This window comes from Phoca vitulina, unplaced genomic scaffold, assembly GCF_004348235.1.
Source record: "Phoca vitulina isolate PV1807 unplaced genomic scaffold, GSC_HSeal_1.0 scaffold14, whole genome shotgun sequence".
NCBI classification, from domain to species: domain Eukaryota; kingdom Metazoa; phylum Chordata; class Mammalia; order Carnivora; family Phocidae; genus Phoca; species Phoca vitulina.
The window spans coordinates 740,328-756,596 of NW_022589717.1; the positions used below are offsets into that span (position 1 = coordinate 740,328).

The 16,269-nt window shown below is 40.3% G+C and overlaps 1 protein-coding gene across 1 annotated transcript in view; it reads right to left on the reverse strand.

Annotated features, from left to right (window-relative positions):
- The window catches only part of PRDM5 (PR/SET domain 5), a 189,700-nt gene extending 181,340 nt beyond the window's left edge, over positions 1 to 8,360 (reverse strand). The window contains exon 1 of the mRNA XM_032412752.1: positions 8,022 to 8,360. Coding sequence (XP_032268643.1) covers positions 8,022 to 8,114 — 93 coding nt within the window. The 5' untranslated portion in view covers positions 8,115 to 8,360. The remainder of the gene's footprint in view (positions 1 to 8,021) is intronic.
- Between the last annotated feature and the right edge of the window lie 7,909 nt (positions 8,361 to 16,269).

Genomic DNA, 16,269 nt, shown 5'->3' on the forward strand with positions numbered 1-16,269 from the left:
GCTTGTGTTCCCTCTCTCGCTGTGTCTCTCTCTGTCAAATAAATAAAATCTTTAAAAAAAAAAAAAAAAATCAATAGCCAAACTATGGAAAGAGCCCAAATTTCCATCTACTAATGAATAGATAAAGATGTGGTGTATATATATGTATACATACATATATATATATGTATGTATAAATATATACACACAGCAGAATATTACTCCATCATCAAAAAGAATGAAATCTTGCCATTTGCAATGACATGGATGGAAGTATAAGGTATTATGCTAAGAGAAATAAGTCAGTCAGAGAAAGACAAATACCATATGATGTCACTTATATGTGGAATTTAAGAAATAAAACAGATGAACATAGGGGAAGGGGAAAAAAAAAGAGAGAGAGAGAGGGAAGCAAACCGTAAGAGACTCTTAACTATGGAGAACAAACTGAGGGTTGATGGAGGGAAGTGGGCAGGGAGAGAGGCTAAATGGGTGATGGGTGTTAAGGAGGGCATTTGTTGTGTTGAGCACTGGGTGTTACATGTAAATGATGAATTACTAAATTCTACACCTGAAACCAATTTTACCATACATTAGCTAACTAAAATTTAAATAAAAACTTGAAATAAAACAAAATAAAAATAAAAGTAAGAATATTTTTTTAAAATGCCATTAATTTTAGGGGCACCTGGGTGGCGCAGTTGGTTAAACCTCCAACTCTTGGTTTCGACTCAGGTCATGATCTCAGGATGGTGGGACCGAGCCCCATGTCAATCTCCATGTTCAGTGTGGAGTCTGTTTAAGATTCTCTCTCCCTCTCCCTCTGCCCCTCCAGCTCATGCTCTCTCTCTCTCTCTCTCTCAAATAAATAAATCTTTAAAAAAAATAAATGCCATTAATTTTAAAACTTTTTAAGTTAAATATCCACCAACCCCACACCCACATCCATGCACTCTGCCGAGTCATCCATACCTGGCTCTACTTTTTCTTTTTTCTGTACCACTTATCACATTGTAACATAGTATAAAATTTATCTAATATGTTCATTGTTTAGTTTCTGTCTCTTCTCACTGGAATGCAAACTCCACAAGAGCCAAAATTTCTATTTCGCTCACTACTGTATTCATAATGCCCAGTACAGATTTTGGTCATGAAGATAAATCTTGAATAACCGTGTAAAACACGATCTGAATAAATGGAAATTGTGGCACACTGACAGCATAAAACATATTTAGTCATTAAAAATAACAAATTACAGCCAAAGTAGATGACTTGAAGCGATTCCCATAAGATACTGTTGAATGAGAAATGCTCGATGATGAAAGGAGTTTACTCTTTTCTCATTTTTGTAAAATAACTCTTTAAGTGTGTGAGCAGATGCGTGTCCGTATTGTGTTATATGAGCATAGACACACTTTATAAGTATAGAGAAAAAATTTTTTTTTCAGTGAGAAGGATATATGGAATGATCTGAGATCGAATTCTGATTAATCCACTTATTATTGATACAACCTTCCTCAAAATCAGTTCCCTCATTTATAAAACAAGGATAATAATGGCCACCTTGTAGGCTTGTTGTAGGACTCGCATATGAACTGTGGGATGCATTCAGTGACTGTGGTCTCAGGCATTCACCCTTCTGTCGCTAGCAACTGGCCCAGTGCCTAACAACTTCAGATGCTCAATAAATATTTGTTGAAAAGATTAACTGTCGCTGTTATTATCACACACAACAAAACAAAATATGAAGTTTCTGAGAAAACCTCAGTTTAAGTGGATTAGTTATACATTTTAAAATCTGTAATAACACCAGGAAATACAAAGCTGCATTGAGTCACTATCCTAGAGTGTAAATGTGTAAACATAAAGAAGAGATAGCACATATGGCAGGCATCAATGGTGATGATTTTTCCTCTGATTATTTTTCCAAATTAGTTATCATCAGCCACCAGGAAATCTAAGCAAACACTCACTGGCAGAATTTTAGCCCTAGCATAAAGATCCATTGTTTCTTCACTAGATTCACCTTCCAAGCTGATCAACAAAACACTTGATTCCACAAAATTCAGTCTCCTTATATTAACATTTATGCATGGTGATTTTTCCTCTATGCTTTTACTTACTTTTCTTTTCAGGGTACCTCTTTCCCATATGTTTTTCTAGCCCTATACAACTTGCTTTTTTTTTTTTTTTCCCCGCTTATTTTCTTTTCATAAACTCAGATGTGAACCTTTATTTCCGGTATTCTTCACTTAGGATTTGACCACACTATATCTTTACTCAAGTCCCTCAAAGAGAACCAAGGTGTTTGCCTTGATTTGAAAGAGAGGGAGTTGGTATTATGGAAGGCACAGTTGTTAGCTGCAAGCCTCCATGCAAAGCTTCTCTGGGCTCCAGTGTCATTATTTGTAAAATAAGAATGGGTACATTCAATTACTTCTGAAGTTCTTTTTCTACTTCTAAGAACATACTTTTTCCTCCTCATTATAAGGGAACCACTCATCCTGGTTTTCTTGCATGAATGACAACTCTGAAGATCTTCTCTAGAATCAATACTGAAAATGAGGCAGAATATTCATCAACGTGGTAGACTTGCAATGGGTACTTTTTATCAGGACCAGTATGTGGGGAAGGACCCACCCATTAGTCATCGTACAATGTTCCACATAATCTAGGCAAGGAACAATTATACTTTGGAGCCCAGGTAGGATAATAATGGCCCACCAAAAATGTTTACATCCTCATCTCCAGAATCTGTATGTTACCTTACCTGATAAAAAGAGACTGTGCAGATGTAATTACATTAGGGATCTTGGGATGGGGAGATTACCCTGAATTATCCGGGTTGGGCCAATCTAACCACTAGGGTCCTTATAAGAGAAGCCAGAAGCATCAGAGTCAGAGAAGGAAATGTGACCACAAAAGCAGAGGTCAGAATGATATGGGGTAAAGGAATGAGCACAGGAATGTGGGCAGCCTCTAGAAAACTGCAAAAGACAAGGAGGTAGACTCTAGAGCCTCCAGAAGGAATCAGCTCTGCCCACTAATTTTGGATTTATATTCTCCAGAACCATAAGGTAATACACTTATATTGCTTTAAGCCATGAAATGTGATAATTTGTCACAGTAGTAACTGGAAACTCATATCCCAGCACTGTTAATAAATTTTGCCCTGAAAAGTAGCTGTGTATAAAATCCCAGGATATCTGACAGTTTGAACTAGGAACCTATGTTTGTCCATGAGAAAGGCAAAGTAGAGTGGGACACTGCCCTAGGGTTCATGGGCACAGGATGCTATTCAGGAGCCACTTGGGCAAAAAAGCACAAGGTTGAGAGGGAAGGGAGCCAGGAACAGAGCTACCCCAGTGGGGTCAATTCACTGCAGGTGGTGTAGAAATAGGCCTCAGCGATGCTCTTTACTGCTTCTTCTGGAACTGGGGGACCAGAAATCTGGGAGAGACATAATTTTATTTCATTTATATTTAGTTACTTCCTTTTCAGCTTTTTTTCAGCTTTCCTGTTAATCTTTGGTTCTTTTTAAAAATTACAAACCCAGCTCAGCTTATGCAAGTTAAAGGGCTTCTAGATATAAAGGAAAATAACTACATGTCTGATCAGGTAAGGCTTTAGCCTGCTAATGAAGAATGAACTGGAAAGGCAAAAAACTTTTAAAAGGTCAGCATAAGGACAACCACAAAAATTTTGACAAAAAGTAATGATCCATCAAGTATGTAATCTGTAAAATGGGAATAATAATAAACCTTCGAAGACCGTCGTACAATAAAATGAGAGAAGGCCCACAAGTACATAGTAAACAGAAAATCCAGACTTCAGATTGCTGTGTGACCCTTTCAGGCTGCCACAGTCTCCAAGGTGGTGCTTCAGTGGAAATGTTTAAACGACTCCCTTCATCTGCAATATGGTCTGTCACAAGGGCTTCCAGCCCTTAAAGGACTGCTTCCATTTTATTCCCAACAATTCTACCTACAAACTGTTCAACTCCATGCAAATGGATTAAGAGCACAAAATCTGATCAGACTCACAGAAATTGGTATCACAGGTCCACCACTTAGTCTGTGTCACCCAGGCAATACCTGAGGTGTCACACCAACAGATGTGTGAAGTTGAAATGCTCAATGATAAAGACATTTTAACAATAATAATTTGACTGACCCTCAAGAAATTCAACTCCTCCATAAAGCCCTGTTTGATTCCCCTGGATTTTCTGATCACTTACTGTAATGATGGGGCGGGGGTGTCTCTCCTTCTTCTGAAATCTTGCAGCATCTCTTACCCCATAGTTTCACCACCTCATTTGGGTGAATGTCATAGCAGCAGTCAGATCAGATGGAAACTATTTCCTTTGCTGTCTCCCTGACCAGACGAAAAATTACTCTAATTCAGCAATTCCATCGCCTAATATAGTGCCTAGCAAAATCAATCCAGATAAACAGGTTCAAATTATCATGATACTCTTCATGATAATTTGTACTTTTTTACTTGTTTACTGCCTATCTCCCCTCACAAGAAAACAAGCTCCTTGTGGACGAAGACCAGGTCTGTCTTGCTCAACTCTGTACACCCAGACCCTAGCATAGCGCCTGCCACATATGAATGGCTAAAGGCCTGAAAGCCAGAGGGGAAGAAAAACCCACTGCCTGCAACAGACCTAAAGAGAAGGAAGACTGGTAGTACTGTATTTCCTGCCTTAACCCTTTCCATAAAATCACAAAATCTGAGAGCTTGAAGGAACCTTGCGGTTCACCTTTCCACATTTTGGGTTCCAAGCATAATGTCAACCACCACCATCCACTGATTAATCTCATTAGCTGTGAAGGGGAATAATGGTCATGATATAAAAAATGTAATGTAGTAAGAGATTTGTTTGCTTAACTTTTTTTTTTGTATGTATATTTAATGTATTACCTTTGAGTAATAATATTAATTTTAATCTGCATAGTACTTTATGATCTAAAATTCCACATCTTTATTGAAGCATTAAAACTGTGCTCATGAGGTAACACATAGGAGACACTTAGAACAGGGTCTGGCACCTGGCAAGCAAAAGTGTCCACCTTATCCTCATCATTACCAAATCACAATGTGTATAACCATGAAGAAACTCAGGCGTCCTTTTTCTACTCAAGGACCTTCCAACAGTCTTAATCCATTCTTTCTCTAAGAACAATTCATGGCTTACACAGAAATAGCTACCAAAGGACTTTCTCCTCATCTAACCTCTAATTTCCATAACGGCAAGAAAAGGAAAGAAGGTCCTTTCCTTTTCACTTTATTATCATTATGCAGACTTTCTACAAAAAAAGAGAGAGAGAGAAAGAAAGAGGCAGCAGGCCTGCAAAAAAAAAAAAAAAAAAAAGATAACCGCCAAGGAAAAACCTAGTAGGGCTAAGGTGGAGCCAGGGCATTAGGTGATTCTCAAATGGACATGATCAATATAGTGGGAGTGGAGTATCTAGAAAGATCCCCCAACTTCAGTACCAGTCTGGATTAGATTCTCTTAATTTGAAATCAATAGATGGCTTGCATGGCAATTATGTTTTTAAAACATAAGTGTTATATGAGAATATGTGTTATAAAAGTGTGACAAAAATTTGTAACTTCCAACATATATATATATATAATGTGATGTAATAAAAAATTTATTTAGAATAGAGAACATGAAAGCTTTAAATTAAGGTCTTTAGTTGCTGAAATACTGTCTTCTCAGACCCCTTGATCCTTGATTTAAGGCCAGTAGGCCTATTAAAGGTAACCTGGAAAATATTTAAGAATCAAGAAACTACATGCAAACAGATAAGGGATTCATGGACATTTAGCTTCATCCTTACCACTCAGTTAAAATCTGCTATTCAGCTTCAGTGTGGTCCTCGGCCTTTGGAAGGCAAAGGAGCTGAAGCCTAACTCCGGATCATTTCTGGCATCAATGAACCTGTCCATGATCAATGACCTTATAACTGAGTATCTTGTGATCATAACTAAATTATGTCACTAATAGTGTGTCATTTGAATTCAATGCAAACATCTGCATATTCACCTGAAATACAGATTAGCATTCTAGATGTGATCTGGATGAAAATCTCTATGTGTTTTACATGTTGAAATTACAAAAGCCAGGAAAAGATAAGTGTCTATTTAGTACTGCAATAATAGAATAATATATGGTGATTTTGGAAGCAGTTCATTCTATATCCAAAAATAATAAAAAACTTCCAAATAATCAAGTACATGGAAAAATAAGTTGGAACTTATAAAAGTATCAAAAGAATGTACATTGGCCAGCTGTTTCTAAAAACCTAAAGAGTAATATAAGACAAAAACTAGGGATTATGAAATAATTCTAATATTTATATAACTATTAATAACAATAAACAAAATAAGAACTGTGTTTAAGAACTGTGTTTAATTTTTAAGTGATTACACTTAAACCTGAGACTTTCAAGAAAACCCATTTGGGAATTTTCACATCTTGTGAGAAAAGATTAAAAGTAGAATTTCAACTTCTGCTTTGAAAGAATGTTGACTTTGACATTTACCTATTTGGCAAAAACATCTATTCAGTTCATCTCAAATTCAGATAAAGGGTTTACTCCTGGTTTTCTCCTTTGAGCATTCTTCCAAACTCCCATTTGAAAAAGTAAATATGGGGTTTGCTTCTTCCAGTCTTATCCTAGGAAATACTTATAGGTCATGCTGTCAAGGAAGCCCTGAAGCACCTGTCCACCGTTCTCCTCCTGCTCTTCGGGTGAGGGGGTGGAGGGAGATTTATACCCATGTGAAAGGCATCCTAGTGTCTCTGGGTGCATTCTGTGAACCTATTGCTAGCGTACCTTTCCGAAACAAGCCTGCTCTTGCCCAAACCTCTATTTTTCAAAATCTCTGTTGAGGGGAGAGCACAGGGGAAGGAGGACCGGAGGGGGGTACCTGGCAGGGACAGATCTGAAAAGAGCATGAGCTTTGGACCCAGAAACCATGGATTTGAAGCCTAACTTATTAACTCAGCAGGAAATTTAACCTTGCAGTACTTGTTTTTTCATCTCTTACATGAGGATTACTGTTCTCAAGGGAGTTGTGCTGGTGACGTTACTAATGTAGGTCAAGTTCCAAGTACTGGCCTCGGCCCAAAGTATCTGCTCAATAAACGGTAGCTCTCATTACCCTGAGCACTTCACCACTGCCTTCGCGGTTCCAGATTTTACACATCCTGTGACAGGGCCATAACACAGGTCTCATCAACTCCAAAGGTCTGGAATTTTCCAGTTCTCTCTCCTCCTAGGTCTTTGCTCTCAACATCCAACATTTCCAAGCCGTTCCCGTATGTACAGTGCAATGTGCCTGCCTTGCTCACTTGCCTCTAAATTTCTGGAAGGAGAGAGCTAGTCAGAGAAAATCCTAAAGCAGCGAAAAAAGATCAGAGATTCTAAGATTATCCAGTTGGCACCTCCCAGGATCCACAAAACACATGTTGCAAGGAGGGAAGGAAGTTCTGCATGTCTGAATGAGATTCTAAGGCCTGTGTTGAAGTGCGCTCTGCGTGCCGCCTCCCAATCCCTATAGGGCGAGTGAGGCGCTTCTGGCCACATTTCCTCATCCTAAAAGAAGAAAAGCGGCGGCGGGGCTGCGTGCGCGCCTATGAAGACACCCGCCCACGCGCGGCTCCGCCAACGCAGGGACGCAGCTCACTCCCTGAACCGAGGAAGAGGGAGGCTCCATCCGGACTCACTTCCTGCGGGGGAAAGGAAAGACATCTTGCCGCAAGGCGGCCGGCGGCAGTTCCGCCCCTGGACCAGCCGGCAGCGGAGGGCGCCCCGCAGGCACTTACGTGGCGCAGCCGGCTCGGGAGGTGCGGGCAGGCGAAGGCCGCCCCGCCAGCCCCGGCCTGCCCGCCGGACTCCGGCCGACCCCGGCTAAGGGCGACGGCAGCGACGCCCGCGGAGCCCCCGGCCCCGGTGGAGGGGCGACCCCGGGAGGCGCACAGAGCGCGGCAGGAGCAGGGGCGCGCAGGCTGCCCTCGGGTCACCCACCTTTCTCACTCTGCGGGCCGTGTAGAGCCCCATCCCGTCCTGAACCCGGGAGGACTTCAGGGAGAACCTGTCCGGCACGTACATGCCCAGCATTTTCCCGGCCGCGGCCGCCGCCGCCTCGCTCAGCACCAGCGCTCTGCGCCCGGGCGGCGACACATCGAAATTTGGGGTGCTGGGGTGGAGGGGAGAGGCCGGCGGGGAAGGAGGAAATGGAGTTTTCCTCCCAGAATCCCCACCTCCCCCGCCGATTCCAGGATCCCCCGCGGCTCAGCCCCTCCTAGTCCCGGGTCTGGCTCAGCCCGGAGCCGCCGCGGCCGCTGCTGCCATTGCTGCCGCGGGGGCGCGGGGGGCGCGGGCCGGGGCGCTGCGGTCTCAGAGACGCCGCGCGCTGATTGGCCCGAAGTTGGCGGCTCGGACCCGCGCCGGGCGCGGTGCCGGGAGCGGAGCTGACCTCGGGGCCTCAAGCCCAGAGACCGGCGAGAGGAGAGGACCCGTCTGCTCCCCGCCGCGCAGGGCGCTGCAGCTTACGGACCCGCCCTTGTCCAGCTCTGGGATTTGCCCCGCTGAGCTAGTAGTACTCCTGATCGGGGAATTTTACTGTTTTCAGATGCAAAACGAAATGGGCTATGACACAGCTGGAGGTATCCTGCCAAATAATTGTATGGAATTCCAGACTCTGAAAGTATGCTTATTGCCCGGCTACTGAAAGCCCGCCCTAAGGACTAGGAACTTTGGGTGCTTCTCACATCTAAGTTATGCGTCTTTTTTTTTTTTTTTTTTAGTGCTTGTTTCAGGGATTTGAATTCATAGGGGATCAGTAAGTATGGTGATTAACGTACAGGGAAAGGGGGTGTACACAGTATGCAACTAATCGATTTCAAGTTAATTCAAAATTTGTCGCGAACAACTTAATATTTAAATCCAGCGGAAACTAGTTCTTGCATGGTGCTGTAACCCAGGGGAAGTTCTTACACTTCCCAAGATACACCATTCCTGAGTCCTCTCTTGCTTGGAAATCACCAGACCTGTCAGATCTTCAGACATAAGCAGGAGAGGTGGGGGAGATGGGAGGGAACGCCCAAACAGTTGAATCCTGTATCACAGCAATGAAACAACAGAAGCCTTGTCCTAGTGGTTTTAATAAAGTTTGGTACTTCTCAGAAGAAATTTTGAAAAGCTATTTTCTCCTTTAAGACAAGCTAGGAGCTTTCTGTTCTTTTCTCTTGATATTCTTGATAATTTTCTACTCTGAGGTCTTTTGGAATTCATTTGATGTTCCTATAAACATTTGATGTTGCTTATAAACCATTAAAAATAACATTAAAGAGCACACTGTTAAAAAATAAAATTCAACTAAATAAATTTTAAAGATTTTATTGGCTGCATTCAACAATCCATGAATGGGGCAGCATGCAATCTAGCAAACAGAAAAGAGCTTTGAGGAGCTGTACTAAATGAAAGACTTTTACAGGCAGAAGAAAGCAGGAACAAGGAAATCATACTAAACAAAAAAGTAACCTTGGCTGTTGCAAGGTTACTTTCTTTTAGGTGATGGCAGGTATCCATCTGGCAGATTACCTATCTAGTACTCATCAGGCAACTCCGCATTGACTGGTTTAAAATGACATTTTCACAAAAGCCAAAAGTAATTAGTTTGAATCTCAGTTTGATAACATGGAGCTTAGCATAAGTGACTCAATTTTGAGCCTGTTGTCTTGTTTTTAGCAACACACACACATCATGGAAATGATTTCTATTTCTTGATTAAGAAAAGCCTTGGAATGAAAATAGTTCCTCATTTCTTAAGTAGAAGAATTTTATTAAAATCATATAATAACAATATTTGCAGATTTTAAAGAATAGAATAAATGATCCTCTTTTTTGAAAAATACGAGAGTAGCTTTGTCAGGGGTGAGAAGAACAATGTCTTAATTATTCTCTGAGTTTCCATCCCTTCGACCCACCATTGAAGATACTATCTAATCTTCTGTAGAGGGGAAATGAATCAATAAATAAATATAGTTTGGGGCACCTGGGTGGCTCAATCAGTTAAGCTTCGGATTCTTGGTTTCAGCTCAGGTCAGGATCTCAGGCTCTTGAGATCAAGCCTGGCGTTGGGCTCCGCACTCAGCACACTCAGCGTGGAGTCTGCTTGTCCCTCTGCTCCTCCTCTGCATGCATGCATGCAAGCGGGCTTTCTGTCTCTGTCTCTAAAATAAATAAACACAATCTTTCAAATAAATAAATCAATAGTTTATTTGAATGGAATTTGAAATTAAATGGCCTTGAAACACATAACAGGTGTTCAGTAAATATTTCTTGATTAAAAGTCAATTCTGGGAGCGCCTGGGTGGCTCAGATGGTTAGGCGTCTGCCTTAGGCTCAGGTCATGATCCCAGGGTCCTGGGATCGAGCCCGCATCAGGCTCCCTGCTCAGGGGGGAGCCTGCTTCTCCCTTCCCTTCTCCTGCTCCCCCTGCTTGTGCTCTCTCGCTCTCTCTGTCAAATAAATAAATAAAATCTTTAAAAGTCAATTCTGAGGCTAATCTGAGATTTTCAAACTAGTGAATGAATGATATGCCAAAATTTCACTTGTGCCCCAAAGAATCTGGACTAAGTCGGTTTTCCTGGGGTCCTGTAAACCAGTGCTACACCCAGGGCACACCAGGTCCCCTGAGCCCAGCTGGAACCAGATCACAATCCAGAGGCTGGCCATGGATGGCATTTTCCCCAGAGCACTCAGTCCTTTTTCAGACACAAGCCTTTCAGTTCTGGCCCTTAAGCCACACTGACTTTTCAGCAAATGCTCTGCCATGTCTCTTTGGGCACAGAAGTTTCCACAGCTTTTGATCATTAGAGAGAAAAAGAAATGTTTTCTGGTCTTGGTCTGACACAACCCTCATTCACTGATGACCCTTGTTTGGCATATCTTCCTTTTTGTTGCGTGTTATGTTTCGGGGAGCAAAGTTGTCAGCTTGAGAATGCTCATCTTTCTGAATGTATGTATCTTTATCAATTAATAAATAGTAAAAAATAAATGTGTGTAAAGATAAGTCTGGAAGTAATAAAATGAGAAACTTTCCAGATCTTTTATGAATCTCTGTCAGAGATTTTGTTATAATTGGCACAAACAGTAGATTTCATCAAAGACTACAATGTTCTTTTTACCTATATGATGGAGTGTTCAGAAGATCTGCCTAAAAGATGGAAATCAGTAATAAAAAGCTCTTAATAATAATCTCTATTACAACACATAAAATAGGATACATGTTTGCCAAATCAAAATGCATAATACTGACCGGAAATTTGATTTTGAAGCCTGTAAAGACAGTAGTTGTACAATGAGTCACTTCTTAGAACTTTAAAAGCTAGAACGTGACCTTTCAATATTATCTTTAGAAAAACGGGAAATTAAATGTCTGCTTTATATCATGAGTTTAAATCCAGTCTTTAAAAAATAAGTAAGAAAACCAAAATATTGACATCAAAGTACTACCATGCACCTGATTTACTTATTCTAGAAAATTTTGACGCAAGAGAAATGACTCTAAAAACATGTCTCCTTATTTTCAAATTTGCTTCTGAGGAAATTTTTTTCACTGATATGCCTAAAGCAAACTCTACTTATTGAATTCAAACTTGTGTGCTGGTGCAGGCCTTGTTTTTCATTACAAGAAAAGATTTGAATGATGATTCTATATTAATTAATTATTTCACCAGAATTCTTTTGATTGTGTCTTGGTTATTAATGATTGTTTCCAACTGCCATGATAGAATAAAAGCCTAATAGAAAAAAACAAAACAAAACACTGAGCGTTATTTGTCTTTAGTTTCCTGAGAGTCAGAAGGATTTTGTAGTGAATGAATATGAAATCAAGTTTCCCGAGAAGAAAAGAATAAAGATCTATTTAGTGTGACTCAAAAAAAAAAAAAAATTTCTGAAAATAAAATCCATAGTGGGGTGGTTGGATTCTTGCTCTAAAATCATTTCTCCTTAGCACTGATTCTACAATAGCAACAGCACCATGAAAAGATGACCCTGAAACCTGAAAAAGTCTGCATATTTATTTTTCCTTAATCTCTTGGTTTTAAGTGATGATACCAAAGACTTATATGTGGTACCAGAACATAGTCATTAAATCCTTTAATTAGAAAAAAACCTAGGGGCACCTGGCCGTCTCAGTCCGTACAGCACGCAACTCTTAATCTCAGGGTCGTGAGTTTGAGCCCCACATAGATGTAGAGATTACAAAAACCAAACAAATAACAAACAACAACAACAAAAACATGAAAAAACCTAGAAGTTATTCGGACTAGAGTGAGTAATGTTGTAAAAAGAAAAGCTAAAGGGAAGGGAAAAATGAAGGGGGGGAAATCGGAGGGGGAGATGAACCATGAGAAACTATGGACTCTGAGAAACAAACTGAGGGTTCTAGAGGGGAGGGGGGAGGGGCCTGGTGATGGGTTATTAAAGAGGGCACGTACTGAATGGAGCACTGGGTATTATATGCAAACAATCATGGAACACTACATCAGAAACTAATGATGTAATGTATAGTGATTAACATAACATAATAAAAAAAAAAAAAATTTGATGCCTTGGGCCCTGGAAAAAAAAAGAAAAGCCAAAGGATAAATCAGTGGTCATGGCCCCAAAAGTCAATGCTGTTCATGGAGCAGGAAGCTGAAGGAAACTAAGAGGAGGAAACCAAGGAGGAAACCAAGAATAATAGTTTCCATGCATTGAGCCTAGTATACACCAGAAACCAGACTAGGTTCTTGGTATCCATTATCTTAAAACCCTAACAGCCCTACCATAACAGTCTGGCAAAGTAAATTTTATTTGCCCCCCTTTACATACCAGGAAACTGAATCCCAGAGAAGTGATCAGTCATAAGTCAATTTCACACATCTATGAAGTGGTGGAGGTAATTCAAACCCAGGACTGACGACTCCTATGTCCTTGATTCTGTCTCCTGCTCATTCAGTCTGGTTCACTTTCCAGTTACATTTCCCATGAGGCTTTAGGAGAGGAGGAACTCTCCACTTAACCTCTCTCTCTCTCCCTCTCTCAACTCCCCTCCCAATGCCCCATCCAACTCCTCCTCTAGAACTGGACAGAAAATTTGATTGGCCGAAGTCCATAAAATACTTACTCTGTTGTCAGATGCTCCAGTTGGGTTCAATCAACTGTATTGAAGAGAAGATCGAGTCCTGTGATTCTCCAAGGACATTTCCTCTGCACAGAGTGACTGTAAGATAAGACACTGCTTTTACAGAAAGTTTCCCTGAACCTGATACATATTTTGAAGCTTGGCCTATTTAAAACCACAGCCTAGCTCATCCACACATTTCTAATCCACAGAAGTGGTAATATTAAGAAGAATCAGTAATTAACCAAAAAGCAATACCAATGCTCCCATGTTTGTCAGAACCTCACAATTTGTTCTACTGGTTTCCCTTTTCCCTTATTGAAATAAAATGGTGACTTCAAAGCTGAACTATTATAAAAGGGACTGGGGAGGGGGTCACCTTCATAGCATACCATTCCAAATGAGTAAGGAGAAATCTTAATCATTTTCTATAAACTCTCTAAAACTATGTAGAGAGTAAAATAATAATTATCATAATAATGTCTAATTATTTAGCACAGAGAGGCACGAACCATCCTTTTCTTAGAAAATGTTATTTGAAATAAACATCACAGTTGAGTGCTGATGTCTTGGTGACCTCTCTATCAGAAGGGGCACATACACAACCAATGATATAATTCCCACTGAATCGGGGTCTCCATAAGGCCTCCTCTACCGTTTCTTTCTTATGTTCGACAGCTTGAAGTTTCACAGAGTATTTCATCACCAGAAAGGTAAGCTTCTAACTCCATCCTCTCAGGCTGAGTGTGTGATCATAGCAAGTTAACACTGGCAATCATTAATATTAAAATTTCTCTCAGTTGTTTCCAGGTGTAACCAAGGACTATGTTAACATATTTTACATATGAACGAAGAATATTGTTTTTTATTTAGTCCTGCAGGTGATTTCAAGACAGTAATGTTCATTAACATTATTTCACTGTGTTTTAAAAAGTCTTCGTAATTAGGCCATAGTATATTAAAATGTCACTTATTTCTAACACACCAACAAAATTTTCTGTTGCTAAAGTGGGTCTATAGATCTTAAGCTTTTATATCCAAACCTAATTTGGGAAGTATTTAAGTTGTATACATGACAGAAATAAGAAACAATATATTATTCTGAAAGGTACCAATACTGCTTGCCCTGAAGGTAACTTAAACCCATTATTATAAGAAACTTGTCAACATACGGAAAACCAAATTGGAAGACTTCTGGCTATGTGACAGGTATGTTCTCTGGAGAAAAGATACCAAAAAATTTTAAATAATCAAATATGGCAAAAACAACAGCACCTCTTATAGCATTGGGTCAAATGTTTCCTCCGTGAAGTATAATCCAGCCAGCCTTGCACTGCTGCTCTCTGTGTCTAAGGAATTCAGTTATTATAAGTCTCTATTGCAGGCCACTCTGCAGCTGTGGGAAAAAAAAAAAAAAAAAAATTGGCATCATGCTGATTCTTCAAGTCATTAGTTCTGAACGTTTCTGCAAAATTTCACCATAAGGAATCTTAGGCCAGAAGGAAGCAAAAAGAGTTTAAAAAAAAAAAAAAAAAAAAAAAAAAAATCACACAGACCATAGTAGAGTCTGTGGTAAATTATATAGGCTACCCACAAAAATAGCTTCTGGAAACCTCTTCCCCAGACACAACTGCCAAAATAGTCTCCCTCCTTTGTTTCCACCATGGGGAACTCCTTTCTGTTAGGAGTGCTTCCCAGTCTCTGCAGGAGTAGTGGGGAGCCATGGAAACAGCAAGGATTTGGGAATCAGAGTATGAGTTTGAGTCACAGGGCTGAGAAGTATTAACATGAGGCCATAGGAAAGGTTAGTAGCCACTCTACAACTACAGTGAGGATCACACTGCCAACTTTCCAGAACCCTGGCCACAAAATAGGTTCAAAATCAACAGAAATTGTTGTTACTGTTATTATTACCATGGATTAGGACTACGTTTCATTGCTATACTTTAGTGTTCTTCACCAAGCCATCTAGGTTTTGCTCTAATTACCCAGAAGTGAGTCTATTAATCTGCACCGTGGCACATGGCGGCCCCCAATCATCCTTCCAGGACAAGAAGAGTGTCTCTAATAGCTGCATAATGCTGGCTAGAGGACAAGGATGCTTCCACAGAGGTCAGCAGGATATTAAAGTTTTCCAATGAGAACTTGTAGGAAACAGTTCTTCTCTGGGCTCATAGACCACCTGTGTCTCCCAATGGGGGAGGAAATAAACCTTCCACAAGTTAAAGTGTATTAATTTTATCAGTTTGAAGTCCTTGATTATACTCCCCATTTACTTAAAACTTTGTAGGTGGTCTTCAATTTTTAACTCAAATTACATGTTATGTATTTAAAAGATAAATCTTTGAGATCAGTGTAGACTCCTGCAAGAAGCGTTTATAGAAACTCATAATGTGTCAAGCACAAAAAATAAGCAATACAAGCGATGAGACTGCACAAATTCAACAGCACATGAAAATAATATAGTAGCCAATACTTCTACTTCAGGGTGGGAAGAAGAGAAATAGAGTCTATTTAACGTATGTCAAAGGTTGTCCCATGCAATCTGTGGTTTTGCCCAGTTGGAGGCAGAGTGAATTTGTGGGGAAATAAAGCGTTTCTTATAAGGAGGCTTTAATAGTATTTCTGTCACGCTAGCATTTATATTACTGATAGGAAGGGAACACAAATATGGAGCATTCACCTTAGAGACAAGAGTGCTATGGTCTTGCACAAACAAACAAACCATCTTGCCGAGCTCACAGGAGAAAAGTAAAGCCTCTTCTAGACGTCAATTGATGACAATTGATAATCTATGGACAAAATGTTTGAGGAGGTGCATAAGCAAATATGAAACTCGGCAGGAAGGTTCCTGAAGGTACAACCTGATATGACATTTTTAACCTGGAAGAACAGTTGTGGGGACATATTAAACATGGTAGACACAGAAGAGGATTCACAAGGGCCAGAAGTGTTTCTTTACACACAAGGTTAGGAAATGGGCGGACACGGCACAAATACTGACACCCAACACATGTAGATAGTTCATGTAGTACACTGTGCACGTAGCAAATTATAAATTGGTGTGAGGAATAAACTGTAGGTCATTCTCATTAA